The 27,237-nt window shown below is 40.6% G+C and overlaps 1 protein-coding gene across 1 annotated transcript in view; it reads right to left on the reverse strand.

Annotated features, from left to right (window-relative positions):
* The window catches only part of LOC117382804 (myosin-9-like), a 64,123-nt gene extending 41,047 nt beyond the window's left edge, over positions 1-23,076 (reverse strand). The window contains exons 1-12 of the mRNA XM_033980071.2: positions 22,892-23,076; positions 18,202-18,392; positions 17,974-18,114; positions 17,251-17,407; positions 17,133-17,160; positions 15,934-16,027; positions 15,036-15,056; positions 10,113-10,205; positions 7,320-7,383; positions 7,140-7,238; positions 5,530-5,673; positions 5,345-5,440 (exon numbers count right to left, since the gene is read on the reverse strand). Coding sequence (XP_033835962.1) covers positions 5,345-5,440; positions 5,530-5,673; positions 7,140-7,238; positions 7,320-7,383; positions 10,113-10,205; positions 15,036-15,056; positions 15,934-16,027; positions 17,133-17,160; positions 17,251-17,407; positions 17,974-18,114; positions 18,202-18,387 — 1,123 coding nt within the window. The 5' untranslated portion in view covers positions 18,388-18,392; positions 22,892-23,076. The remainder of the gene's footprint in view (positions 1-5,344; positions 5,441-5,529; positions 5,674-7,139; positions 7,239-7,319; positions 7,384-10,112; positions 10,206-15,035; positions 15,057-15,933; positions 16,028-17,132; positions 17,161-17,250; positions 17,408-17,973; positions 18,115-18,201; positions 18,393-22,891) is intronic.
* Positions 23,077-27,237: the final 4,161 nt, after the last annotated feature.

The following is a 27,237-nucleotide window of genomic DNA, read 5'->3' on the forward strand; positions in this document are numbered from 1 at the left end:
TTTTTTACATTTTGAAGCAGTGGTTATTAATTGAGAATATATTAGCCAAATCTGGGCAAAGTTATATTAGTCAACTCTGAGCAAAGTTTAACACTAAGGTATTTCATACCAACCGGGATCCACCTAAAATGGAATGGAGAAAGGTGAGCTTGGAAACAACTCCTTGAAACTGACATAGCCTCTGACTTTTGCCAATTGATTGTATAGCCTGATAATTTTGAAAAAGTCTCTATTGCAAACAGAACCTTTAGAATGGAAGGGTCCCTAATAATAAGCAATATGTCATCAGCATACAGGAACATTTTGTGTTCTTCCGATCCCTGCATCACTCCTTTAATATTTTAGTCATGTCTAACTGCAGCCACCAAAGGCTCTAAAAACAATGTAATCATTAGGGGGCTTAATGGGTCTCAAGATTAGTCCATTTGTTAACACTACAGCCCTAGGACCCGAATAAATCACTCTAACCCACCTAAGTAAGCCCTCCCCAAATCTATAGCTGCCTGGATCTGTAGGGTCTTTTTTGTAGATTAAAGAAATTAGAGCTTCATTATAAGGTCCCAAGCATCTTTCCCAGATCTTTTTCAGATTCTTGAAATACCTCAGTCAAAATAGGGGCCAATTTATCTCCAAATTTTTTATAATACTCTGGAAAAGCACCAGGATTAGATGCGTTTCCATCAATTTTCATAAGGGAAATAGCCTTTTTCACCCTCCTTGTTATGGGACTATCCAGATATGTCTGCTGGTCCATTGTTAACTTTATCAAGTCAGATTTGGAGAAGAAATTGTCACATTCCCGCACCTTATGTTTAACCTGTGACCCATAAAGTTTGTTATAAAATGTTAAGAAAACCTTGTTGATATCCCTTGTGTTGGTCTTAAGCATTCCTGATTCATCCTTAATGGCAGGTATTGTAAAGTTAACCTCCTTTTTTAAGCGGCCTAGCCAGAAGTTTTCCAGCTTTCTCTCCATTCTCATAAAAATTATTAATAATAATAATTATATTCCACTTTCTTATTATATATATTACATTAATCTGTAGTTTCAGGTCACAAATATGTCTTATTATTGCCACCTCATAACTTTCTGACTAACTTTCTCTCTTTTCCAGTTCCTTAAGCTTCGCCTCCATTGTCTTTCTAATTGTTCTCTTTTTTCTTACTGGCATATGCTGTTATCTTTCCCCTTATATAAGCTTTTGATGCCTATCAATCCTTCCTGTTGAACCAATGTTAAACTCAAAGAAATCGTCAAGCTCCTCCTCCAGTAATTTACTCAACTCAGGGCTCTGAAACAAAGAAACATTTAATCTCCACCTACTCTTTCTGACCAGGTCCGGTTCCAGGATTAAACCCATGTGTACCGTAGCATGGTCAGTTAACGCAATTGGTCCAATAAAACAGTCTGAAATATTTTCTACAAGATTACTACTAATTAAAAAAATGATAAATTCTGGAGTGAGATTTGTGTTTGTGAGAATAAAATGTATATTCTCGTTCTTTGGTGTCGACTAACCTCCATACATCCACCAGTCCCAGATCTTTCATTATTAATTCAATAGCTATTCTATCCTATGGTTTGCTTTTGGAAAAAGTAGTCTTATCAAGAACCCCATCCCGGACCTGATTAAAGTCCCCTGCTTTTATAGTATTACTAGTTGTTATGTCCCCTATCTACTGCATCTTCTAAATTAGGGACATATATGTTGCATAAATTAACTTTAATTGCATTAATTATTGTTTCCAAACAGAGAAGACAAATGTGTCATCAAAATGTTACAAAAAGCAAAAAAACAAAAACAAACTAACATAGAACTCACATTTTGAACAAAAAACTGAAATGAACCCCTGTAAATGAACAACCCAAGCCTCCGTACTTCTCACTTTAGAGAAATACCTCAAATAAACACAGGCCATGTGACACATGAATGATCTCCCCTTGATGCCCCCATCCCCCTCGCTGTTTCTTCTAAGCATCATCAATGATAATGCTCAGTAGAAATGAATATAAATAAATTAAAAGTAAAAAATGACAATACAAAAAACCCCCAAAACATAAATAAGCAAAATAAAAAAATAAGTGAAGTAATAATAATATTTAAACCAAAATTAATTAATCAAACAATAATAATAATAATAATATCCATCCATTTTATTCTGCTTATCCATTACCAGGCACATCCCAGGCCAGCCGAGAGACTCCAGCGTGTCCTGGTTTTTCCCGGGGGCCTCCTCCTGGTGGGGCATGCCCGGAACACCTCCCTAGGGAGGCTTCCAGGAGGCATCCTGAGCAGGTGCCCGAGCCACTTCAGCTGGCTCCCCTTGACATGTACGAGCAGCAGCTCTACTCCGAGCTCCTACTGTGTGACTGAGCTCCTCACCCTATCTCTAAGGGAGTGCCCAGCCACCCTGCAGAGGAAGCCCATTTCAGCCACTTGTATCCACGGTCTTGTCCTTTCAGTCATTACCCACAGCTCATGACCATAGGTGAGGCTAGGAATGTATATTGACCACTAAATTGAGAGCTTTGCCTTTCTGCTCATTCATTACAATGACAGTCCGATACAGTGACCGCATCACTGCAGACGTAGCACCAATCCGCCTGTCAATCTCATGCTCCATCCTTTACTCATGAACAAAGAGTCGAGAACCATGGCCTCGGATTTGAAGAAGCTCATTTTCATCCCAGCCACTTCACACTCAGCTGCAAACTGCCCCAGTGCCTGCTGCAGGTCCTGGCTTGAAGAAGCCATCGGGACAATATCATCTGCAAACAGCAGCAATGAGATCCTGTGGTTCCCAAACCAGACCCCTCCGGCCTTTGACTGCGCCTAGAAATTCTGTCCATAAATGCAATGAACAGAACCGGTGACAAAGGGCAGCCCTGGTGGAGACCAACATGAACCGGGAACAGGTCTGACTTACTGCCGGCAATGCGAACACAGCTTCTGCTCCGGTCATACAGGGAACGAACAGTCCTTAGCAAAGAGCCCCAGACCCCATACTCCCAGAGCACCCCCGAAAGGACAACATGAGTGACACGGTTCAATGCCTTCTCCAGGGCCACAAAGCACATGTGGACTGGTTGGGCAAACTCCCATAAACCCTTGAGGAACTGATGGAGAGTGTAGAGCTGGTTCAGTGTTCCACGACCAGGATGAAAATCGCACTGTTCCTCCTGAATCTGAGGTTCGACTAATAATAATAAATAAAATAAAACAGTACCCATTTTCTTACTTTTTCTGAATCGGTGGTATCATATTATCTTAATAGTTTTCTAGAGTGATTTTGTAGTCACTATTGTCTGTCAACTTAGCCCAAAAGCCACATTATTGTTGGAGATCCTCATCTTCACGCCCATCGTTATTTGGGAATGCCAGATTCAGACGATGATCAGTAAACTTCATCTGTTTACCCTTCCATCTGAAGTGTAGCTCTGCCGGCTATGCCAGTGTAAAACACACATCCAGCTCATGAAGCCTCCGTCTGGCGTCGCTAAACTTTTTCCATTTTTCTGCGGTTTCTCTTGTCATGTCAGGGAAAAAACACAAGCCCCTCCAAACGATGATCTCCTTAGTTTATTTCGCTCTAGTGGCTGCCAGCACTTGCTCTTGTTCCAAGTGGCTTAGGAATCGCATAATAATTGGCCTGGGTGGTTTGTCGTGCTCCGGCACCGGCCCTGAGGTGCAGTGCACCCGCTGTTCGGTGAAGCTCAATCCCAAGTGCCTCCGCTGTTATCTGCCTCACCCACTCTTCCACTTTGCCGTTTTTCATTCTTTCTTTTAGACCGATCAAATGCAGGTTTTGTCTCCTGTCTCTATTAGCTGCATTTTCTATGGCCTGGTGAAGCTCCTCACATTTCTTGGTACTCTTGTCTATAGACTTGCGTAGGTGGCGTTTTTAATCCTCTAACTGAGAAAGACGGCACTCTGCTTCATCCAGCCGCATCATGACCTGGTCAACATCCCTCTGTATCCCCTTGTTAGCTTCTTTCACTTCGTTTATTTTTTATTTTTTTCATTTATAGCGGACAGTGCATGTTGACCAACAATAACTGCTTAACATGCCAGAATTAGCCAAAAGGCTAGTTTTCATCTGTTGTCTGTTGCCATGATGTACAGATGGCTCCTTATAAAAACATTTGCAAACGTGGTTAAAAAGTAGAAAAGCATTAAGTCTTAAGAAGTGAATCATAGCGAAGAAAAATAATTAAAACAGACAGGTTATTAAGAACAGCATGCAATTAATAACAGTAAAAGATTATGTTAAAAAAGCACAAGAAAATAAACAAAGGGGCAATAAAAAATTTGTTAAAGCAGAATTACAGAGAAGCACATGCAAAGGACAAACACTAGATGGCAGCAGCAGGGGTTTGGTGTTGACAGGTCTGATTTGTTAAAAGCCAACGTTTACATTGAGACTTAAAAGAGTTGTATGTGGAGCTCTCCTTGATAATTGTAGGGATGCTGTTCCACCCTTTAGAAGCTCTAACAGAATAGGCTGATTGACCAAATGCTGTCTTTCTGAATGGGATCAGACAGTCTCCTCTTGAGGCTCCTCTAGTGATGTGGTTTGAGCTTGATCTTAGGCTAACAAAGTCATTGAGCAGTGGAGGGGCGAGTCCATGTAAGATTTTATAAACAAAGCAGGCATCTGTGAATCTAATCAGATTCTCCCAACTTAAAATATTATCACCTCTACTTGTAAGTTCGTCAAAAGCTGCCCAACTTTTCCCATTTCCTCCATGGCTTTTAGTAAAGATTGCTGCATTTCAGCCAACACACTTAGCTCCGTGGTTTGGGGTTAGCCCAGCTAGCCATAGCACCTTGCTTGGCAGATGCTGTTCTGGTCGTCATTACTCCAAAATCACAAATCCGGCCACTACATATTAATAGATATTAATAGTTTGTTAAGAAGGCGAATTCAGGTAAAAATGAGGGCTTTGACGGGCTTTTCTTACTTAGGTGACCATCTTGCTTGGTGTTCCCACATGACTTATGTGACTAGCATGAAAACCCCCCCTCTTCTCCCTGGCATTTAACACTAGACCCACCTCTTCTCCGTGGCATTTAACACTAGACCCGCCTCTTCTCTTTGGCATTTAACACTAGATCGGCCTCTTCTCCCTGGCATTTAAAAATAGACCCACTTTTTCTCCCTGGCATTTAACACTAGATCGTCTCTTCTCCCTGGCATTTAACACTAGCTAGACAGGATATCTTGGCGTTTTCTTGTTCTGTTCCTGTGTTTCGTGTTATCTATACATTTGTTTTGTGTTGACTCAGCTCAAGTTGTTTTAAATGTGATATAGAAATAAAAAAACTTGAACTGAAACATTTACCAGTATCGTCGGGCATGGACGCCTGATCCGAGTTGCGCTCTTTCTTGAAGGTCATGTTGCCAAGCTGCAGAACTGCCGACACGACCCTCAACAAACCTGCAAACAAAACACAAACAAACCGACCATGTTATTAAAACAGGAAAAATATGAAATGGAAGGTTGTAAGGTTGTGTTGAAATGGTCACCGATGCTCTCCTCCTCCGGGATGCTCATGATCGTAAATGCCTCCATGGTCTCGGTGAACATGTCCTTATCCTGTTGGCCCGGAATGGTCATGTTGCCATTGGAAAGGAAGCGGTACTTGCTGTAATCCTCAAGGCACAGTTCAGCTTAAGAACGAGAATATATAAGACAATATATAAGAGAGGGTCTATATACAAAGAGGTCAACAAAGAGGTAATTTGCAAAAACAGCTAAGTGTCATTTGAAAAAGTCATCAGAAGATTGTGGTTTACTCTTAGTATTGCAATGTTTCCAAAAGTCAAATGTGTTTTATTGCTAAAAAAATATTATTCCACCTCTTCATAAAATCCACTTTACATCATTGTCAGTGCCAAAATCTCTAGAAGATGGGAACAGCTTAGCAACGTTGTCAATCAAAGCTGTTGCTAATGCTAGTGGGAGGGACCTCAGGGAAAGAAGGCACTTCATTTGTCTGTTATTAATGTTCATATCTTGATTTGAATTAAAAAAAAAAAACAATATGAACATTTTAAGACCAAAGTGGGAGTCTAACAGCAGCAGTTACAGAGAGAGTGGCCACAGCTTTTTAATAGAAAGTGAATTGGAGCCAGAGTCGATAGAGACGTAAAAATGTTATTTTTACGGGTTATAGTTGGTGGAGCGTTTTTCCACTGATCTGAAGGTTGGGTGAGTGGTTCCTTGATGTAAAGAGCTTTGAGCCTTGAAGGTGGTAAAGCACTATATAAAAATGTGACTATTTACCATGTAAAAAAAGTAAATGCTGTTTTGGGTCTCTGCTCTGGCATCGGTTGGTATTGGTATCGGCAGACACTTAAAGCACTGAAATCATTGTTCAAACTGAAAAAGCTGGATCACTGCATCTCTAAAAATGTTTTTATATTTTATGTTCAAATCCCCTTTGCTTTGTTGAACCATGTTAGTAGAACTATTTAACCTCCTAAGACCCAAGCTCTTGCATGACATGCTTTATGAATTTCTCTGTTATTTAGGTTTATTGGGACCTGAGTGTAAAAACAAAGAATTATTTTTTTACTTGATGTAGTTTCTAAGAAAAGTGATTTAAAACGAATGTCCTCATATATGGACAGTTGAATCATTTTGATAAAACATTTTAATAATGATTTGCAAAAAAACTATTAAGTGCCTGAATGCAGCAACATTTGTCCTGAATGTAAAAACAAAATGAGAAACAATTGTGTCTCTTGGAACAATATGTCTCGTGAAGTGCTGCTGACAGGAGCAGGAAGACATATGCCTTTACAAAAAAAATAAAAAATATGATGAACATTCTAAACTTGTAAAAATATTCTAAATTGAACATTTTTGCATTGTTGCTGTTCTTGTTTGCTGTTCTTCTTCTTCTAAAAATTTACATTGTAACCTAGACAACTCAAAATGTGTTGTCCACATTTTGATACCAGGTCCTACATAACTCTATATATCTTACTTCATATATTTGATGTCTTCTGTGTGTGTATATAAAATGTAGAAAATAAAATTAAAGATTTAAAAATTAAATTAAAAAAATAAAAACATGAGAGGGTGTGTCCAGATGTTTGACGTCCTGTCTGAGTGTTTGCAGGTCACTCACAGCGCAGCTTTTCGCCGGCGCCCGTCAGCATGTAGTAGAAAATGTGGAAACTCCGCTCTTCTTTGGCTTGTCTTGTCGCTCGTGACTTCTCCAGCAAATCTACAACATCTCAGTCAAGGATTAACAGCTCATTCAGAAAAAAGCAAGATTCTGAAAAATAGCATCACTTGACAAGGATACAAGTCTCAATGTTGGCTCCAACGATGTACCCGTTGACGTCGAAGTTTATCCGGATAAATTTTCCCTATGAATGAAAAAATCCATTTGGCTGTGCAGTAAACAAAGAAGTCCAAGTTCCAACCAGAGGGAACGGCTCGACGATTTAACGGAATGTAATGTATGAGAGTTTTTTGCTGAGTCAAGCTAAAATTAATAAATATTTAAAAATCAGGCAGTGGACAGTGAGCTGCAGGTGGGTTAGGGGTCAGAAGTTGGGGGGTTAGAGCCAGACAGTGAACAGGGAACTGCGGGTGGGTAACAATGACAACATGTTAAACACTTTACAAATGTGAGGAAAACTTCACCCGAGAACTTTCCGGTTTACAAAGGTATGTCTTTGTGTGTTGGGGCAAATGATAATGCTAATTTCTGAGCCTAATAAATATTTACACGCGTGGACAAAATTGTTGGTACCCTTCAGTAAATGAAAGAAAAACTCACAATGGCCACAAAAATAACTTGAATCTGACAAAAGTTATAATAAATCAAAATTCTATTAAATTTAATCAATGAAAGTCAGACATTGCTTTTCAACCATGCCTCAACAGAATTACAAAAAAATAATAAACTCATGAAACAAGCCTGAACAAAAATGATGGTACCCCTAGAAAAGACTGAAAATAATGTGACCAAAGGGACATGTTAGTCCAAGGTGTGTCCACTAATTCAGCATCACAGGTGTCTACAGTCTTTTTAAAATCAGTCAATGGGTCGATATATAGGGCTACAGTCACTCAACATGGACCAGAGGAAGCAAAGGAAAGAGTTGTCTCAGGAGATTAGAAAGAAAGTTGTAGACAAGCATATTAAAGGTAAAGGCTATAAGACCATCTCCAATCAGCTTGATGTTCATGTGACTACAGCGCAATTTAAGATCCATGGGTCAGTAGTCAACCTCCCTGGATGTGGGCAGAGGAGGAAAATTGATGACAAATCAAAGAGACAAATAATACGCATGGTAACAAACTTCTAAACAGATTAAAGATAAACTTCAAGCTCAAGGAACATCAGTGTCAGATCACACCATCCGTCGTTGTTTGAGCCCAAGTGGACTTAAAGGGAGACGACCAAGGAGGACTCCATTGTTGAAAACAAATCATAAAAAAGCCAGATTGGAATTTGCCAAACTACATGTTGACAAGCCACAAAGCTTCTGGGAGAATGTCCTATGGACAGATGAGACAAAAATGGAACTTTTTGTCTCATGGAACTTGACTCTGTGCAGGGTACAATGAAATCTAAAGACTATCAAGGGATTCTAGAGAGAAATGTGCTGACCAGTGTCAGAAAACTTGGTCTCAGTTGCAGGTCAGGGGTCTTGCAACAGGACCATGACCCAAAACACACAGCTAAAAACACCCAAGAATGGATAAGAGGAAAACACTGGACTATTCTAAAGTGGCCTTCTATGAGCCCTGACCTAAATCCTATTGAGCATCTTTGGAAGGAGCTGAAACACGCCGTCTGGAAAAGGCACCCTTCAAACCTGAGACAACTGGAGCAGTTTGTTCATGAGGAGTGGGACAAAATACCTGCTGAGAGGTGCAGAAGTCTCATTGACAGTTACAGGAATCGTTTGATTGGTTAAGGGTACCATCATTTTTGTCCAGGCCTATTTCAGGAGTTTTTTTGGGTTTTTTTTATAATTGTTGAAGCATGGTTGAAAAGCAATGTCTGACTTTCATTGGCTACATTTCATAGAACTTTTATTTATTATAACTTTTGTCAGATTCAAGTTATTTCTGTGACCACTGTGAGTTTTTCTTTCATTAACCGACAGGTACCAACAAATTTGTCCACGTGTGTAAAATGAAACCTACAAATAATTGGGTCATCCTTACAACTAATTTAATTTTGTTGTTATGTTACATTTTAATAAAAATTAGTGTTAGGATTTTTACAATGGTACCTCTTTGTATGTCAGGGCTAATGCTAATGCTAATTTCAGAGCATAATAAATATTTAAATAACGCCACTGAGTGAAACAATCTACACCTAAAAATAATTGGGTTGCCCTGACAAAAAAAAATATTTTGTTGTGATGTTACATCTAACATGTTGATAGATGGTAGCATTGGTAGCACTGACACACAGACGTACCTTTCTAAATACAGAAGTGCTCTCGGGTGAAGTTCATTTTATTTGTGTAGTGTTTAAGATGTTATCAGTGACATCCACCTGCAGCTCCCTGTCCACTGTCTGACCCTAACCCCCTAAACCCTGACCCCTAATCCACCCGCAGCTCCCTGTCCACTGTCTGATCTGTCATTGATTTTAATGTGACTCGGCAAAAACCTCATAAACATTACATCACACTGGAATTGTTCGAGCCAACTGTCCCTCTGAGCAGAACCAGCTGAATGGAGGTCAGACCGCTCACCCTGCCATTTCAGAACTATATTTCCCATTCATTTTTCTCAGACTTTCCAAAAAAACAAACAAACATATATATAAGGTTCGAAAACTTACTTGGGGATATGCCAATATAACCTATACTTTTATTTAAAATCTGTTTCAGAAACTTTATAAACCACAACCACATAGCTGGTTAGCGCATAGCTGTTAGCACATAGCTGGTGAGCACATAGCTGGTTAGCCTCTGCGATGCCTTTGAACTTTTAACATTTGAATTTTTCGAAAGGTCTACGGGAAAAATGAATGAAAAATGTACTTCCGCCTGAGCGAGTGTCAATGTTGAGCTCCATACCATATTCCGAGTCAGCTGATTGCATTTATAAACTGCAGTAATCTTACAAATCGTGAAGAGTTGTCATTCTTGACGGTCTTAGCGTTGCCAAAGGCCTCCAGGATGGGGTTAGCCTGTAGCAGCTGTTTCTCCAGTTCTCCCTAAAACAGAACAACATTGTAAGTAAAGTAGATAAATACACCATGCTTCAGCGCTAATGCTGCTAAATAGGTTTGTGCAAATATGCAGTGGTGGAAGAGGTACTTCTGTTACTTAAGTAAAAGAACAGATACTGGAGAAAAAAAGTACTCAAGTAAATGTATGATATGAAAAAATTTGCTTAAAACTCCAATTCCAATGAAGTTGGAACGCTGTGTAAAACAAAACAAAAAATACAGAATACAATGATTTGCAAACCCTTTTCAACCTATATTGAACTGAATAAATTAAAAAATACATGATATTTAATGTTCAAACTGATAAACTTTATTGTTTTTATGCAAATATTCACTAATTTTCAATTTGATGCCTGCAACACATTCCAATAAAGCTGGGACAGGGGCAACAAAAGAATGGGAAAGTTGAGGAATGCTTAAAATACACCTGTTTGGAACATACCGCAGGTGTCATGATTGAGTATAAAAGGAGCATCCCCGAAGGGCTCAGTCATTCACAAGCAAGGACACTTACTGATTGTTTTTAAAAGGTGAAAGAAAGGTGATGTAACACAGTGGAAAACATGCCCCTGTCCCAGCTTTATTGGAACATGTTGCAGACATCAAAGTGAAAATGAGTGAATATTTGCATAAAAACAATAAAGTTTATCAGTTTTAACATTAAATATCATGTCTTTGTAGTTTATTCAGTTCGGTATAGGTTGAAAAGAATTTGCAAATAACTGTATTCCACTTTTTTTTTTTTTTAACACAGCGTCCCAACTTTATTGGGATTAGGGTTGTAATTAAAAGAATTAAAGTATCCATCCATTTTCTTCTCCTTATCCAGGGCTGGGTCGTAGGGCAGTCTATGCAGGGACTGCCAGACATTTTCTCCAGCTCCTCCAGTGGGACCCCAAGGCGTTCCCAGGCCAGCTGAGAGACATAGTCTCTCCAGCATTTCCTGGGTGTTCCCTGGGGTCTCCACCTGGTGGGACATGCCCGAAACACCTCCCTAGGGAGGCGTCCAGGAAACATCCTGAACAGATGCCCGAGGCACCTCAGCTGCTCCTTTCAACATGAAGGAGCAGCGGCTCTACTCCGAGCTGTTCCTTCCTCCTTGGAAGACGTGATGGTAGGATTGAGGAGATCCTCAAATTATTCCTTCCACGATCCAACAGCATCCCCATTCGAGGTCAGCAGCTCTCCAGTTGCATTGCAAACACTGCAAACATCGTCAGTGATGGACTGCGTACACCTCCTGAGACATCGAACGGTTTGCCAGAATCTCCTTTGAGGCTGACCAATAGTCCCCCTCTATGGCCTCCATAAACTCCTCCCAACCCTGAGTTTTTGCCTCTGCAACTGCATGAGCCACAGCACGCTTGGCCCGCCAGTACTCGTCAGCTGCCCCAGGAGTCCCACAAGTCAACAAGGCTTGATAGGATTCTTCCTTCAGCCTGACGGCAACCCTTACTTCCACCGCAGACATTACGACCACAGGTATTGACAACAGAGGTGGAGAAAATGGTCCATTTCGAATCCATGTCCCCGGCCTCCCCAGGGATGTGGGAGAAGATTTTCCGGAGGTGCGAGTTGAAGACCCTACTGACAGAGGGCTCCGCCAGTCGTTCCCAACAAACCCTCATAGCACGCTTTGGCCTGCCAGGTCTGTCCAGCTTTCTCCTCCAAGAAAGGACTCAACCCCCCTCCAGGTTTCACTGTCCTTGCCCACGTGGGCGTTGAAGTCCCTCACTAAAACAACGCAGTCCCGGTCAGTGCACTGACTAGTACCCCTCCCATGGACTCCAAGAAGGCTGGGCACTCCGCACTGCTGTTGGGCCCGTAGGCCGACACAATAGTGAGAGACCTGTCCCCGACACAAAGATGCAGGGACATGACCCTCTCGTTCACCAGGGTGAGCTCCAACATGTGGTGGCTGAGCTGTGGGGCAATAAGCCCACACCAGCTTGGGACCTCTCCCCACAGGCAATGCCAGAGAAATTGAGGGGTCAGCCCCCCTCAAGGAGTTGGGTTCCAGAGCCCAAGCTGTGTGCGGAGGTGAGGCCGACTATATCTAGTTGGTAACGCTCAACCTCCTGCATAAGCCCAGGCTCCTCCTCCCCAGCGACATGACATTCCATGTCCCCAGAGCTAGCCTCCATGTCCGGAGATCAGGTCGTCGACGCCTCTACCTTCAACTGCCACCCAGATCTCTCTGCACCAGCCCCTTACGGATCCTTCTGCAGGCGGTGTGTCCAAGGGAGGATGGCCCCACGTCACTCCTTCCGGCTCTGCCTGGCCGGGCCCCATGGGAAAAGGTTCGGCCCCCAGGTGCTTGCTGTGGCCTGGCTCCAGGGTAGGGCCCCAGTAACGCCAGTCTGGGCGACATAGCTGGCCTTGTTTTTATCCTCATCATGAAAGGCTACAGAGTTGTGTTTTTGTTTGAGTGATGCAGAAAAGAGGTAGCCACTGTCTCTGTGAATGGTCATGTAGCTAGCTTAGCTAGCTAGCTAGTATTAAAGTACTGTATTTTCTGACACATTTTTTTTCATAGTTTGTCAGGGGGTGCGAGTTATACTCAGATGCGACTTATATGTGGAATAATTAAAATATATAATTTCACATCTGTGCAAGAGCAGTTTAGGCTTGTTTACCAGTATGCCAGTCATCTAAGTCCAGAGCGGTGCTTCATCTGTTTCAGGAGCAGGCGGTGTTGTTCAGAAGCAACACCGAGGAAGAATTCAATAGATTTAGTAATTTGGAGTGAGAGCGAGAGTAAACTTGTTCCTTGCTTTTTATACTTTATTTATCTGATTAGCTGTTAATATCTTACTTTAACATACCAGACATGTATTCAGTTTGCTGTCTACATGGTTCATGTAGCTGAATAAATATGCGTTATGTAATGGTCAATTATACATATTACAGTTCACTTGTTTGACTAATAGATGTCGCTGGTGTGTTTGTAATACCTGTAAGAAATCTACTTGACTTGTTTTCTTTTATACATTTCCTTTTTAATTTCCCCTCAATTTATAAAACCATAAAGGTGATCATGTTTCATTTGCAACAATATTGTAAATGTTTAGTTTATCATAAGTCTAGTTTAAGGTCGTGAAAACTACTTCCTGTTTTCCGGTTCAGTCTTTTACGCTAATGTGTCTTAACCAATAGAGCACTATTTAAGGAATCATTGAAAAGTAAAATATAACGCTTTTGGTTCACCGGTTTGTTTACTAGCAGGCCAAAGTGTTGTTATATATTTTTGTTTTGCTCAAACTATGAACATGTTAAAAATAAACCCCCAGCTTTTTCAGCAAACAATAGTTTTACTTTTCAGTCCAGTTAAAAAATGTACTGGAGTAAAAGTAAAAAGTACCCACTTGAAAATCTATTTAAGTACAATTTTAAGGCATCTGCACTTTACTTCAGTATGTTACTTTGTTACGGTTCACCACTGCAGATGTGTTAAGAAAGTGTAAGCAATGAGACATAAACTAGAAGGTGTAATCAAAAGACTGGCCTCAGGTTATTGTTAGCATTAGCATTAGCATTACCCAATCAGAAAACCTTAACAGAACTGTATCCCCCACATTCCAAGGCACATTCTTAACAAGCCTGTTCAAGTAGCAGCCCTGTAAACTCATTCAGATGCACGCAGGCAAAAAAACACTACGACACATAGGTGGGTTAGTGATCGCCCCAAAGCAAAAGCAGAAGAAGAGTTCAACCGTGCCCAGAATGCCGCCCCCGCTCCCCAGAAAACACATCACATTCTGTCCTGCACTCAGGTGTGGTAAAGAGAAACGTACAGCACTATATGCAGCCAAGGCAAGACAGCAGAGCAAGTTTGGACAAATTTTAGTTTTAAACACAACCTGGAGCGTTAACTTTTGAGATAAGAGTGAAAAATTGCCTACTAAAGAAATACTGTACACAGATCAAATACTTTTCAGATTATAGCAGCTTTTATACAAACTGTTAAAAACCAATGGAGAGAAGATATTTAGTTTTCTGCAGAGGGCATTATATTGTAATAAAGGGAAGGGCCCTTATTACACTGTTTTAAACATATGACTCTATGACTCTATTCTCTGATTTGTTCTAATGTTGTTTCCTCATCACAAACAGACCTGGAGTTGTGTTTTGTTTCATTCACACATGTTTAACACACAAACCCTGCATTTAGGCTGAGTTCCTCTCTCAAACTGAAAACACTCTGTTCCACCTTGTGATGTCATCATGTGGTAATGCAGGAAGATGATTTCAGACCTGGAATTTCCAATCTCCACTGAACTGAAGGTAAAAGGAGCTAATTTGATAACTACCACTTCATGACATCACAAGGTGGAACAGAGTATTTTGAGCTTTGGAGATGTAGACAGACTAATAATAAAGTGTTACTCAAACATGTGTGAATGAAACAAAACACAACTCCAGGTCTGTTTTTGCCAAGGAAACAGCATTAAAACATGACTTAAAGCTCACAGGAATCAGATTCCAAAGTATTTGCGTATTTTACCACTATAATATATATATATATATATATATATATATATATATATATATATATATATATATATATATATATATATATATATATATATATATATATATATATATATATATATATATATATATATATATATATATATATATATATCCATGTTTTGTAATATATATTTTCAAATGTTGTTAGCAAACATAGCATGTTGTGATTGGTTAAAAGAAGCGATTCAGTGAATTTTTACAAACCCAAAATCCCAACATGGCCCCTTCCCTCTGTTAGTACAAAAACAAACCAACGCTTAGTTAAAGAAACGAAGAACTCACATGTGTCAAAACTGCAGAGCCCTGGAAAATGGAACATAAATCATAATCTTTAATCAGCTGTTGTTAAATGTCATCTTAAAATAACACAGAGTACAAAGTGTGGGCCCACGCATCAGATCCAGCTCCTGCAGAGAGAGGCAGGTCCAGACGGGAACCAAGAATGTGCATTGGCTCATTCAAATGGGTTCATTACATAAAACAAGGACATCCATAAAGCCCCTTTACATAACACGGGCAGTGATGGGAAGAATACTTTGTAAATGCGTTTAGTTACAGAATATTGAATACCCCAATTAATATTTTTAAGCATTCAGTCACATGGTCCAATCAGAGTACTGTGTTCTGAAACCACAGACTGGATAAAGAAGTGGACTAAGTGAGTGTGACGTCACCCATAGAGTTTGGGTCCAGTCAAATGAAGCTCATTGAGGCTAGCAGTTATAGCGGCCAATTTAGAGCAGATTTCTTCTTTTCTGAAGAGCCAATCAGGAGCGCTGTGGAAGGTCCGCCTGCACCGCTGGTTTAGCGGGGGGTGGGCGCTTAGCAATGCTGACAGTCAAACCTGTTTTGTCTGTTATTAATGTTCATATCTTAATTTAAAGACAGAATAGTGAAATACAAAAAACAGGATCATGTAGAGAGGGTTAATACGAACATTTAAAACCAAAATGGCAAGTCTAACAGTTACAGCAGTTACAGAGACAAGGGACACAGTTTTTCAATGTAAAGTGAACTGGAGCCAGAAGCGCGCCCATGATCACTTCCTCTTTTGAACGCAGCGGCTAGCCGGTTAGCTATGTCCATTTATATACAATGTCTATGGTTACTTCCCAACACTGAACATGAGTCAAATAAATACATTTTTACCTCTTTAAAACCATGAAAAGGCAGTACCAACCTGGTCCTTTTTGGATTTGGACGATGACGCGACATGGGCCAAGTACTGAATCACTTTCTTGGTGTTTTCGGTTTTTCCTGCTCCAGATTCTCCCCTAAAAAATGGTAAAAATTACATTAAATAAAACACTTTAGGTTTTAAAACAAAGAATAAGATCTGGTTATAGCCAGCGATAGAGAAAGACTTTGAAGATGTGTTTTAGTTACAAAATCCTGGATACTGCAGTAAAATGTATTTTGTAACTTATTCTGTTACATGGGCTGTGTTATGAATACTTGGAATACTTTTTACTCTATAATTAAAATACAACAAACAACAAAAACATCCATTTTTAATCCTGTGTTGTGTAAAACACAACACAGGATTAAAAACAGCTTTATGTTTGTTTCACTGTTTGTTCAGTTTGCTTATTGCTGATCAGAGAAGGAAAAAAAAAATCACCCATGGACTCACCATAAGAGCAGAGTTTTATATTTTCCTCACTAATACTGTGCAGTTCAAACCCAACATTGTGTGATCAAGTACTGCCATGTACTCCTTTGATTTTAATAAAATAACTGTACTCTGAATACCACCAAAATAGTAACAGTGCCAGATACAGTCACTCAAAATGTTCATCCATCCATTTTCTTCCGCTTTTTCCTGGGCTGTGACGTGGAGGCAGCAGATTGAGCTGGAAGCCCCAGACTTTCCTTTCCACAGACACTTTCTCGAGCTCTTCCTAGGGGATTGCTGTGGTAGGAGTCCAGGAGGCATCCAGAACAGATGCCCAAGCCATCTCAGCTGCTCCTCTCCACGTGGAGGAGCAGCGGCTCTACTCCGAGCTTCTCCTGTGTGACTGAGCTCCTCACCCTGTCTCTAAGGGAGCACCCAGCCACCCTGCGGAGGAAGCCCATTTGGATCGCCATCTTGTCCTTTCAGTCACTACCCAAAGCTCATGACCATAGGTGAGGGTAGGACCAGGACTAAACCAGGACTAAACCAGGACTAAACCAGGACTAAACCAGGACTAAACAAGGGCTAAACCAGGGCTAAAACAGGACTAAACCAGGAACAAACCAGGACTAAACCAGGACTAAACCAGGACCAAACAAGGACCATAGGTGAGGCTACTCATAATGTGTATATTATGAGTATAATCACACTACATGTGATTATAAGGCAACTGTTACTAAATTCACAAGAAAAGAGAAACATACGTGCAAAGGATAGACTGGTCCTCGCGGTCTACAGGGCACACACGAGAAACGTTCCATTAGTAAAACACAGGAACAAACAGGAACATGAATCCCACAAAGTGATTCTGAGCTGTAGTACCCTGCATCATGCTGCGGTAGGCGTTGTCTGTGATGGCATAGATGTGAGGGGGCATCTCGTGCCTCTTCTTGCCCTTGTACATGTTGACGATCTCCTCGGTGTAGATGGGCAGATACTTGTACGGGTTGACCACAACACAGAAGAGACCCGAGTACGTCTGTTTGGAAAGAGGACAAAAAACACATATTTTATTACACAAAAACTAATTTTATGAGCTTTAATCCATGTTTTAATGTTGTTCACGCCTCAAAAACAGACCTGGAGTTGTGTTTTGTTTCATTCACACATGTTTGAGTAACACTGTCTATCTACATCTCCAAAGCTGAAAATGCCATGTTCCACCTTGTGATGTCATGAAGTGGTAGTTTTCAAGTTAGCAGCTCCTTTTACCTTTATTTCAGTAGAGATTGATAACTCCAGGTCTGAAATGATCCAAATTATTCCAGTGAAGGTGTATGAAGTTTAAAAACACAGTGGAGCACTTCCTGTATTACCACATGATGACATCACAAGGAATGGAGTGTTTTCAGTCTGAGAGAAGAACTCAGCCTAAATATTCATGGTTTGTGTGTCAAACATGTGTGAATGACACAAAACAACTCCAGGTCTGTTCATGACAAGGAAACATTATTAGCGTAATATGGGCCCTTTAAAGTCACATGCTCATTGGCTGCTGTGATCAGTCTCTTTAAATGGCTGCAGTGGTCACTCTCTCAGACTTACATAGATGAGTCCAGAGTAGTATCGCTCTTTGATGTTGTGCAGCACCGACGCTTCGTTCAGACATGTCAGCTCCGCCATGTCCTCCACTTTGTTGAACTTGGGCGGATTCATCTTCTGAATGTCGTCTTTGTTTACTTTTACCTGAAATTCACAGAGAAAAAACACAACAATATATTTAGCATAACATCAAGAACAACGTAAAAAATATATCTCCCCTTTTTTTTTAACCTTTTTTCCAGAGTCCACGAGCTCGACGACACACTCTTCGTCCTTCTCCTCTTTGAGTGAGCCGGCCTCAAAGCCCAGCTTTTCAGACGGGACCCACACCAGCTTTTTGGAGGCCCAGTCGGCCTGGGCCAGGGGGTTGTTGATCCCACTGCGGTCCCCATACAGGAACTTGTCTGCGTCCGACATTTTAGCTATGAGGGAGAAAATGGAAAAATATGTCAACTCCACCGACGACTTAAGTGTTCAAAGTTTCAGATAATCATTAACTCAAACATGCACTGAGCTGGGCCGTTTGCTTCCACTGTTCATGTCAGAACTATTCACACCGTCACATAACATCTGCAAAGTTTGTACGATGAAGAAAGACAAGAGGCAGAGCTCATTTGAATCTCGAGCTTCAATCTGATGCAATAAAAGGCTGAGCATTCCTCCTGAAGACATGCATCAGCTCCAGAGGTGTTTCAGGACAGAGGGGGGGTGTTTCAGGTCAGAGGGGGGGTGTTTCAGGTCAGGGGGGGGGCATTTCAGGTCAGGGGGGGGGGGGGGGCGTTCAGGACAGAGGGGGGGTGTTTCAGGTCAGAGGGGGGAGTGTTTCAGGACAGGGGGAATGTGTTTCAGGACAGAGGGGGGATGTATTTCAGGAGGGGGGGTGTGTTTCAGGACAGAGGGGAGATGTGTTTCAGGTCTTCATTTATGCCTGTGAATTGGGAGGATGTTAGTGCTTTACTAAAAAAGATGAAACCCTCTTCTTGCCCACTTGATGTTGTGCCCACCTCACTGTTTTTGAAGGTGTTTGATGTGATCGGTCCACATATTGTCAGATTGATAAATATTTCTCTGTCAACTGGGTCAGTACCAAGGTCTCTTAAACAGGCAGCTTTAAGTCCTATTCTGAAGAAGCCAAATTTGGATCCATCGGAGCCAGGCAATTACAGGCCAATATCAAAATTGTCTTTTCTAGCTAAGACTGTGGAGAAAGTAGTTGCAGGGCAGCTGACCACTTTTCTGAATAGTCAATGTATTCTTGATAAGTTTCAGTCTAGGTTCCACAGGATGCATTCCACTGAGACTGCCCTGCTAAAGGTCTCTAATGATATATTGATGGCTGCAGACTCTGGCCAGTACAGTGTATTGGTTTTATTAGATCTGTCCTCAGCCTTTGACACAGTTGACCACAAAATACTGTTATGTCGACTGCAAAATGAGATGGGAATTTCTGGGACTGTTCTTTCATGGTTTTCTTCTTACCTGACCAACAGAACTTTTGCCATGTTTGTGAATAATATAATGTCTGAAGTCACTCCCCTGTTACACGGTGTCCCACAGGGCTCAGTCTTAGGCCTAATTCTGTTCCTTTTGTACATCAGCCCTCTCGGTAAAGTTATAAGCACCTTCAAAAATGTGCCTTACCATTTGTATGCTGATGACATCCAATTGTACTGCTCCTTCAATGATTCAGTTACATAAGTTAGCTGAGCTATTAAATTGTGTCTCATCTATTAGGGACTGGCTTGCTCACAACTGTCTTCAATTAAATTATAGGAAAACTGAAACTCTGATCATTGCTCCTGAAAAGAAAGTTCCTTTAATCAAACAACACCTGGGTTCTCTGGGCTCCTCTTCCCAGCCTCGCCTCAGAAACCTTGGTGTTCTATTTGACCAGTCAATGTCCCTGGACAGCCATTCTAGACAGTTGGTTAAAAACTGCTTCTTCCATCTGAGATCTATCTCTAAACTGAGTGCAATGTTATCTAAATCTGATCTGGAATTGATTATTCATGCTTTTATTTCTTCTCGTTTAGATTATTGTAATTCTCTTTTTACTTGTTTTAACAAATCTGCAGTCTCCAGTTGGTCCAGAACGCTGCAGCAAGGCTTTTAACAGGAACCAACAGAAGGGCACACATTACTCCTGTTTTATCCTCTTTACACTGGTTACATGTCAAATTTAGAATTGATTTTAAAATTTTAGTCTTGACTTTTAGAGCTTTTAATGGACAGGCCCCTGAATATATCTCAGAAATGCTGGTTCCTTACACCTCTGGCCGCTCCCTCCGGTCTCCGGCCAAAACCTTTTGAAGGTCCCTAAGACTCGGTTTAAAACTCGAGGAGACCTGTCCTATCAAGCAGTAGCCCCTAAACTGTGGAATGCCCTGCCCTTGTCCCTTCGTGTGGCTGACTCTGTTGACTCCTTTAAAAAGCAGCTGAAGACACTGTTATTCAGACAAGCTATTAGTTAATTTACTACTCTTTGTCTTATTTTACCTGTTTGAACATTTATTGTTGTTGTTTTATCTTATTTTTATTTGCACTCTGTAAAGCAATTTGTGATTTTATCTGTGAAAGGTGCTATATAAATAAAGTTTACTTACTTACTTACTTATTTACTTACTTACAACCCCCCATTGAGCATCCCCCCCCCTCAAGCCCAGATCCTGCTCCAAGAATGCCAGGAGCAAGTCTGGACAGAAGCAGAAATGTCATCCTGGGCCCACCACACCCAACAGCTCTTCAATCTGCAAAGTACTCGAAACACTCTGCATCCTCCACTGAAGCACACGCAGCAAATATACAACTAGAACTATTTTAGTTTCCATTTTCATAAAGGGAGCGGAAGCTTGACTGGGGTCTGCAGTTTTACACTGCTGAGGATTATTAGAATGACATGAGCGGGTTTAAATGAGTAGGGCTCATGTTTACACACACATACATGTGTATGTGTTTTTATATATATGTGGGTGTGTGTGTGTGTGTGTGTGTGTATACAGTGAGAGGGATAATGGGATCAGCACACACTGTGTCACCTGCGCTTGCCCTAAGTTCGTTAAGCGCTCGTGGCCTGTGTCAGCGCTGGGGGAGGAGCCTCACCTCTGGGGGAGGAGCCTCACTTTTACTTCTGCTCATTATTACACGGCGTTTTAAATTGTTGCAGGACCTGAGGATCCTCATGTGTGGCTGTGTGTCTCATGGCCCAACTTCCTCAGGAAATTACACATGCTTTTTTGCTTCAACGTGTTTCAACATCTCATCAGCCGATTTGCAAAGTTTAAATATGTGACTATAGGACACGATTTAAAACAGTCTCCAACATGAAGCTTGGCACAGCAGGAGATGTTTCTGTGTGTGATTAAAGCCTACAGGGGCCAGGCCTAAACAAGAGACTATTTCAAAATGCACCTCATCTTCATTTGAAAATTCCCATCTGGCACTGGCACGGATGCATTGATTGGTCTTTATTAGGGGCGCGCCAATTCTTCTGCTTCAGTTCCGATACCGATTCTGATACTATAGCTTTTATATCAACCGATACCAGAGCAGAGACTGGAAACAGAATTTATTTCCATTAAACTAAAATCAGACAAAACTGGTCCAAATGTGTTGTGTAATCTCAACTGTTGTTTATCTCAAGTAAGGACAGAACAACTTTATGTAAATACTGTAAAAGTTTAAACATTCTGAGACTTTCTGGTCCGATTACGACCTGGAGATAGTCTCATTACACCAGTTTAAATATATCCAACCACGATATTGGCTGAATCGATATTTGGATGCTGATATCTGATTCCAGTATCGGTTCGGTGCATCCCGGGTCATTACGCTCCTCGTTCACTCAGGCTTGTGTTTGTTGACTTTTAAATAAAGTACTTTGTTCAGCTGAAGTGCTTTTATATGTGCCGTAGAAATAAAGTTGAAGTGAACTGAATTAAAATAAATCCTTGATAATTTATGTTTAAATGTTTAGATTTGTTTGCACACATCTCTGAGCCTCACTCCTGATTTTGGCTGCCAGTCAATCCCAGCTTTACCTCACCCTCTGACTCAGCCAGGACACCTGCGTGGCCCTGTGTGGCCCTGTGTGGCTCGGGTCACGGGCCAATGGAGAAGCGTTATGTTCTTTCATGGACAATGGCGACATCACTGTTCGCTTTTCAGTGAGGACATTTTGGTTCTTACTCCAAGCAGTTCACCCCAAATGCACCATATCGTGTTACATGTGTATTTTGTTTTTATGTGAAGGTCAGCTCAAGTTGTTTTAAAATGAGCCTTATAAATAAAGTTGAATTTAAACAGAGTTGAAATTCCTGTCCACTGGAGAAAGTCGTATCCTGAGGGCAGACACACCTCGCTGCAGAAGAAGATGGGTGTGTGCGTCTGTATTAAACTCTATCACACTGTTTATGTACACAAGGCTGTACAGAAATAGCCTAATAATAATCGTCATCATTTGAATATGAGTTTCTGAAGCCTACAAACATAAGCAGGTCCATTGTAACAGGGGTTTGGAGCAGAGCTTTGACAGAGAGAAATCACTTATTTTTGGATTAAAGGTTTGTATGGTTTAAATTCTGCAAATATAGAAAGACATATTTATCTATTTGTGATTAATTTTTGTCACATTACCCAGCAATATGTTTTGGATTTTACCAACAAACTGCTTATTTCTATCACTTACATAATTACAGTGTAGAAAGTTTGGGGAGCGCACAGAGCATGCGCAGTGTCAAAGCAGCTTCTTTGGAGTCTGCTCCAAAGCCCAGCTCCTGCTCTGGTCATAATCCCATCCTCTTTTGTCTTACTCGTTTGTTTTAATGAGAGAAGTGAGGAGAAGCAGCAGCGCATAGAACAGAGCATAAAACAGTGCACGCTTTTCTCTTTGGCGCAAACATTCCCTGGTAAAAGTTGGACTCACCTGTTGTGCAGAGACAGGCGCGTTTGGAAACTTCCTCCTCGACTCACGGCTTCAGCTGCTCCTAAAACACAAGTGCGCGTGGAGTCGTTGGCTCGTGGGCTCGTGGGGGTGTTGTCCTCTGTTGCCCGGTGCAGCAGCTCCTCAGCGGGGCACGATCAGGACAGACACCGATGCTTTGATCCGCCCAGTTTTACTTTCCGCAGGTGAGTCCTCCCTCCTCCTCCTCTTCTTTTTCTTCCTCCTCTTCTTCCTCCTCCTCCTCCTCCTCCAGTGGACGTGTCATAGTCCTGCTGTAAACCTCACACTATATCAATCCTCACACTCTTTATGAAGAAGTGGAAGCAGTACTCACTTTCGTTACTTAAGTAAAAGTACAGATACCAGAGCACAGAAATACTCAAGTAAAAGTATCAAAGCATCTGCTTAATTAAAAGTATTAAAGTACCCGTTTAAAAATGTGCTTAAAGAGTAAAAAGATTTGAGCTGAAGTTTGTTCAACAGATGCAATTGTATTATCTCTTTGTTTTTATTTGTATATTTTGTATGTTTTGTATGTTAAAAATAAACCCTCAGCCTTTTCAGCAGGTCTCACACAGTAATAAAAATACTTTTACTTTTCAGTCCAGTTCAAAAATGTAGTGGAGTAGAAAGTGCAGACACTGCTCTCAGATGTAGTGAAGTAAAAGTAAAAAGTATCACCTTTTAAAATGTACTTAAGTAGAGTACAGGGGCCTAAATTTTTTTTTTAAATTTTACTGCTTTTACTTGGTTATGTTCCACCTCTGTATTTAGATGTACTTTTTATTGTCATGGCAACACTTTTGTTCTAGTCCCACTATTGTTCCACCGTTTTTCAATTCAAACAGCCAAATGTATGTTTAAATCCCTTTCCCATGGTCATATTTAAACGAGATTATTTGCATGAAACATCAGTTGTAAACCGTAGTGAGGCTGTTTTGTCTGCTTTTGGTAACTACAAAAAGTGTAACAGGCAGGTGTGATCCCAGCCAATCACGTTTTTTTATAAGTTCTCACCTTATATGGTCAGAGTGAGAGCAGCCAACTAAAAATGGTAAGTGAGAGACGCAGGAGCACAGAGGAGGGGGTGTGGTCTATTGTTGTGTTCAGCCCCTGTGTTATGTTTCTTCACAAACCCTGTCATTACTAAAATCCGTGTCATCCTGTTGGGGCCAAATTTGTCCCACGTTATTCATAAAGGAGGTGCTGCCTACAGGATCCTCTCAGGTTCAAACACAGAAGCACACACACAGATGCTTCACAGTAATGGTTACAGTGAAAAAATAAAACTTCACACACTCTTTACTACTTGGTGAGAATGAGAGCAAACTTGTTAGACGCTAGCTCATGTTTCCACCTCTGTAAATGTGTTTCCGCAGGCCCGTTGCCAGATATTTTGGGGCCCGGGGCAAGAAACCTCACATGCCCCTCCCATCCCCTAATAAAAATGAATAGGAAGAGGGTCCAGTTCTGGGGCACTAAGCCACGGGCCTTTTGTGCAGTTACACGGCTTCTCCAGCTAGAATGTTCCATAGTATGACCTTAAAATTTTCGCCATGGAGACAGGCAGGACATCACACCCACGTAACAGGTGAGAACTGTAGCAAAGCAACTCCGTTCACAGTTAGGATGTATGTTATTGTTTCATTTCATTTTTTCTGCAATAAAAAATATGAATAAATGCAACGGGTTCTTCTCTGAAACTGAAAACTCTGTTACACCTTGTGATGTCATCATGTAGTAATGCAGGAAGTGCTCCACTGTATTTTTAAACTCCATACACCTTCACTAGGATCCTTTGGTCCATTTCAGTTCTGGAATTGCCCATCTCTACTGAACTGTTAACTTGAAAAGTACCATTTCATAACATCAAAAGGTGGAACAGAGCATTTTGAGCTTTGGAGATGCTACAGACTAATAATAAAGTGTTACTCAAACGTGTGAATGAAACAAAACAACTGTATACTGTATGGTTTTGAGGAGGTAACAGCATTAGAACATGACTTAAAGCTCACACGAGTCAGTTTTGTGTGATATAGGACCTTTAAAGGTCGTGACCTGCTCATGTGACTCCAGTCTACACGGTGGAGCTGCTGAAGGGCTGATGTGGTGTTAAATACAGAGGAGACTGAAGAGTCCAAAACCTTCTTGTCTCCATGGAGATGTTTTCCACAGAAACAATAAAAACACTTGTAACTTAATAAAGACAGACAAGTTAATAGTTAATACAGTGGAACATAAATCCAGGTGACGTGACACCGTTTTCATGTGACAAGCAGCTGATGGACCATCCACACAAACACACATTGTACCAAATGTGTTTGAAGCAGTGAAGAAGTACTCAGGTCTGTTACTTCAGTAAAAGTACAGATACTGGAGCAAAAAAATACTCAAAAGTATCATGTGAAAAAAATCTACTTAAGTAAAAGTATTAAAGTACCTGTTTAAAAATGTACTAAAAAGTATCAAAATCTAAATGACCACATTTGAAGCTTTATAAGACTCAAAATCTGTGAGAAATAAAGATTTGAGCTGAATTTTGCTCAAAAGAAACAACAATCAATCTTTTTTTAATCCGTTTTGTTTTGCTCAAATTATGTGTTAAAATAAATCAAATGCTGTGAAATAAAAGTATCCACTTTAAATTGTATTTAAGTAAAGTACAGATACCTAAAATGTATACTTAAGTACAGTACTTTACCTGTACTTTGTTACATTCCAGAAATGGTACAGCACTGGGCTCAGGTCATCCACAGAAGAGGTGTTGGGTGACTCATTTCCAGAAATTCAATTTCTGTGCTGTACTCACCTCAACTCAGTCCCTGCTATCTTATCCCACATCAGAGGTGTAATACTCCCTACAAAGGAAGCATAGCCAGACTGCACAGCACCAGGCCAGACAGCACCAGACTGGACAGGACATGATCAGTGTGATGAGGGTTCATGTCTCCTGGAGTTGCGTCCTGTCCTGTGGACACAGCCTCTTATTCAATATTTTTTTCTCTTTATTTTCACTACTTTCTACATTTTGTACACACACTGAAGACATCAAATATAACAAGATGTATGGAATTATGCAGTAAAGAAAAAACATTAAATAATGTTTATATATATAAACTTTTTCATATTTTGTTTTCAAATCCTCAATATTTCCACACTTTGTCGAACAATATTTAGTAGTAATTTAACTTTTCTTTGCTACATAATTCCTTATATCTTCCTTCATATATTTGATGTCTTCTGTTTGTATATAAAATGTAAAAAGTATTAAAAATACCTAATGACAGGGCACGTCCAAACTTTTGACTGCTGGTGTAAACTTCTGCCTTGAGCTACTGCTGTTTATTCTACAACAAATGTCATTTCATCTGTGCACAGGCCCGTCCACAGACATTTGGTGGCCCCGGGCAAGAAGCCGTACATGGCCCCCCTCTAATATAAATGAATAGGAAGAAGGTCCAATTCTAGGCCTTTACCCTGGGAATACCCTGGACTACAGACCCCTTTGCCAACCCCTGTCCACTCCCCTGTCTGTGAGTCCAATGAGAGAAGCACAGAATTAAACCATTTCACCACACACACACAAGGTTTAGGTTTTTATGTTTATTTATTTGATTTTTAGGTGTTTTATTGTTTTTATCTCCAAAAATCCTGAGGTATTCACAATATAATGGCATTTATTCAGTTGAAATGAGACTTGGGTTGGGGGTGAGGTGATAAAATAAAATTGAAAAAAAAAAATGAAAGAAGGTGGTAAAGCTGTCAACTGATACAAGACAATATATCAATGATGTCATACATGGAACGAGATTTGAAACGGAGACAGCACTTTCCAAATCCTCCACCCTGCAAAGCACACCATGCAGTCAGAACCCAAGAGCGCATTCATTTATTGCAGATTATCATTAAAGACCATGTTCTGATACAAATACCCCAATATGTACTTGAGTAACTATCAAATATAGGGTTACATTTACAGCTGTGGCACAGGAAAACCAGGGCTGCACAATATAACAACTTTACAACAGTGTCACAACAAGATGCTAGTATTAGCATTTTGTCTGCCTTGGTCAGGTCTTTCATCATTTTTCACATGTTTTTACAAGTAAATCTGTCAAACTACATTAAACCACGCCAGAACGGTTCAAATATCATCATTAAATTTGTCAATATGTGTAAAAACAAGATTATTTCATATCACACTTGTTGTTATACTGTGCATCCCTCATAATGTCTGATCTAAACAATGAAATTCAAATTTAGATAGGGATGAACCGATTAGGCTTATTCTGTTTCGATACCAATATTGATACTTTGGCTTTAAATAT

The sequence above is a fragment of the Periophthalmus magnuspinnatus genome, chromosome 1 (genome assembly GCF_009829125.3).
Source record: "Periophthalmus magnuspinnatus isolate fPerMag1 chromosome 1, fPerMag1.2.pri, whole genome shotgun sequence".
Lineage (NCBI taxonomy): Eukaryota > Metazoa > Chordata > Actinopteri > Gobiiformes > Gobiidae > Periophthalmus > Periophthalmus magnuspinnatus.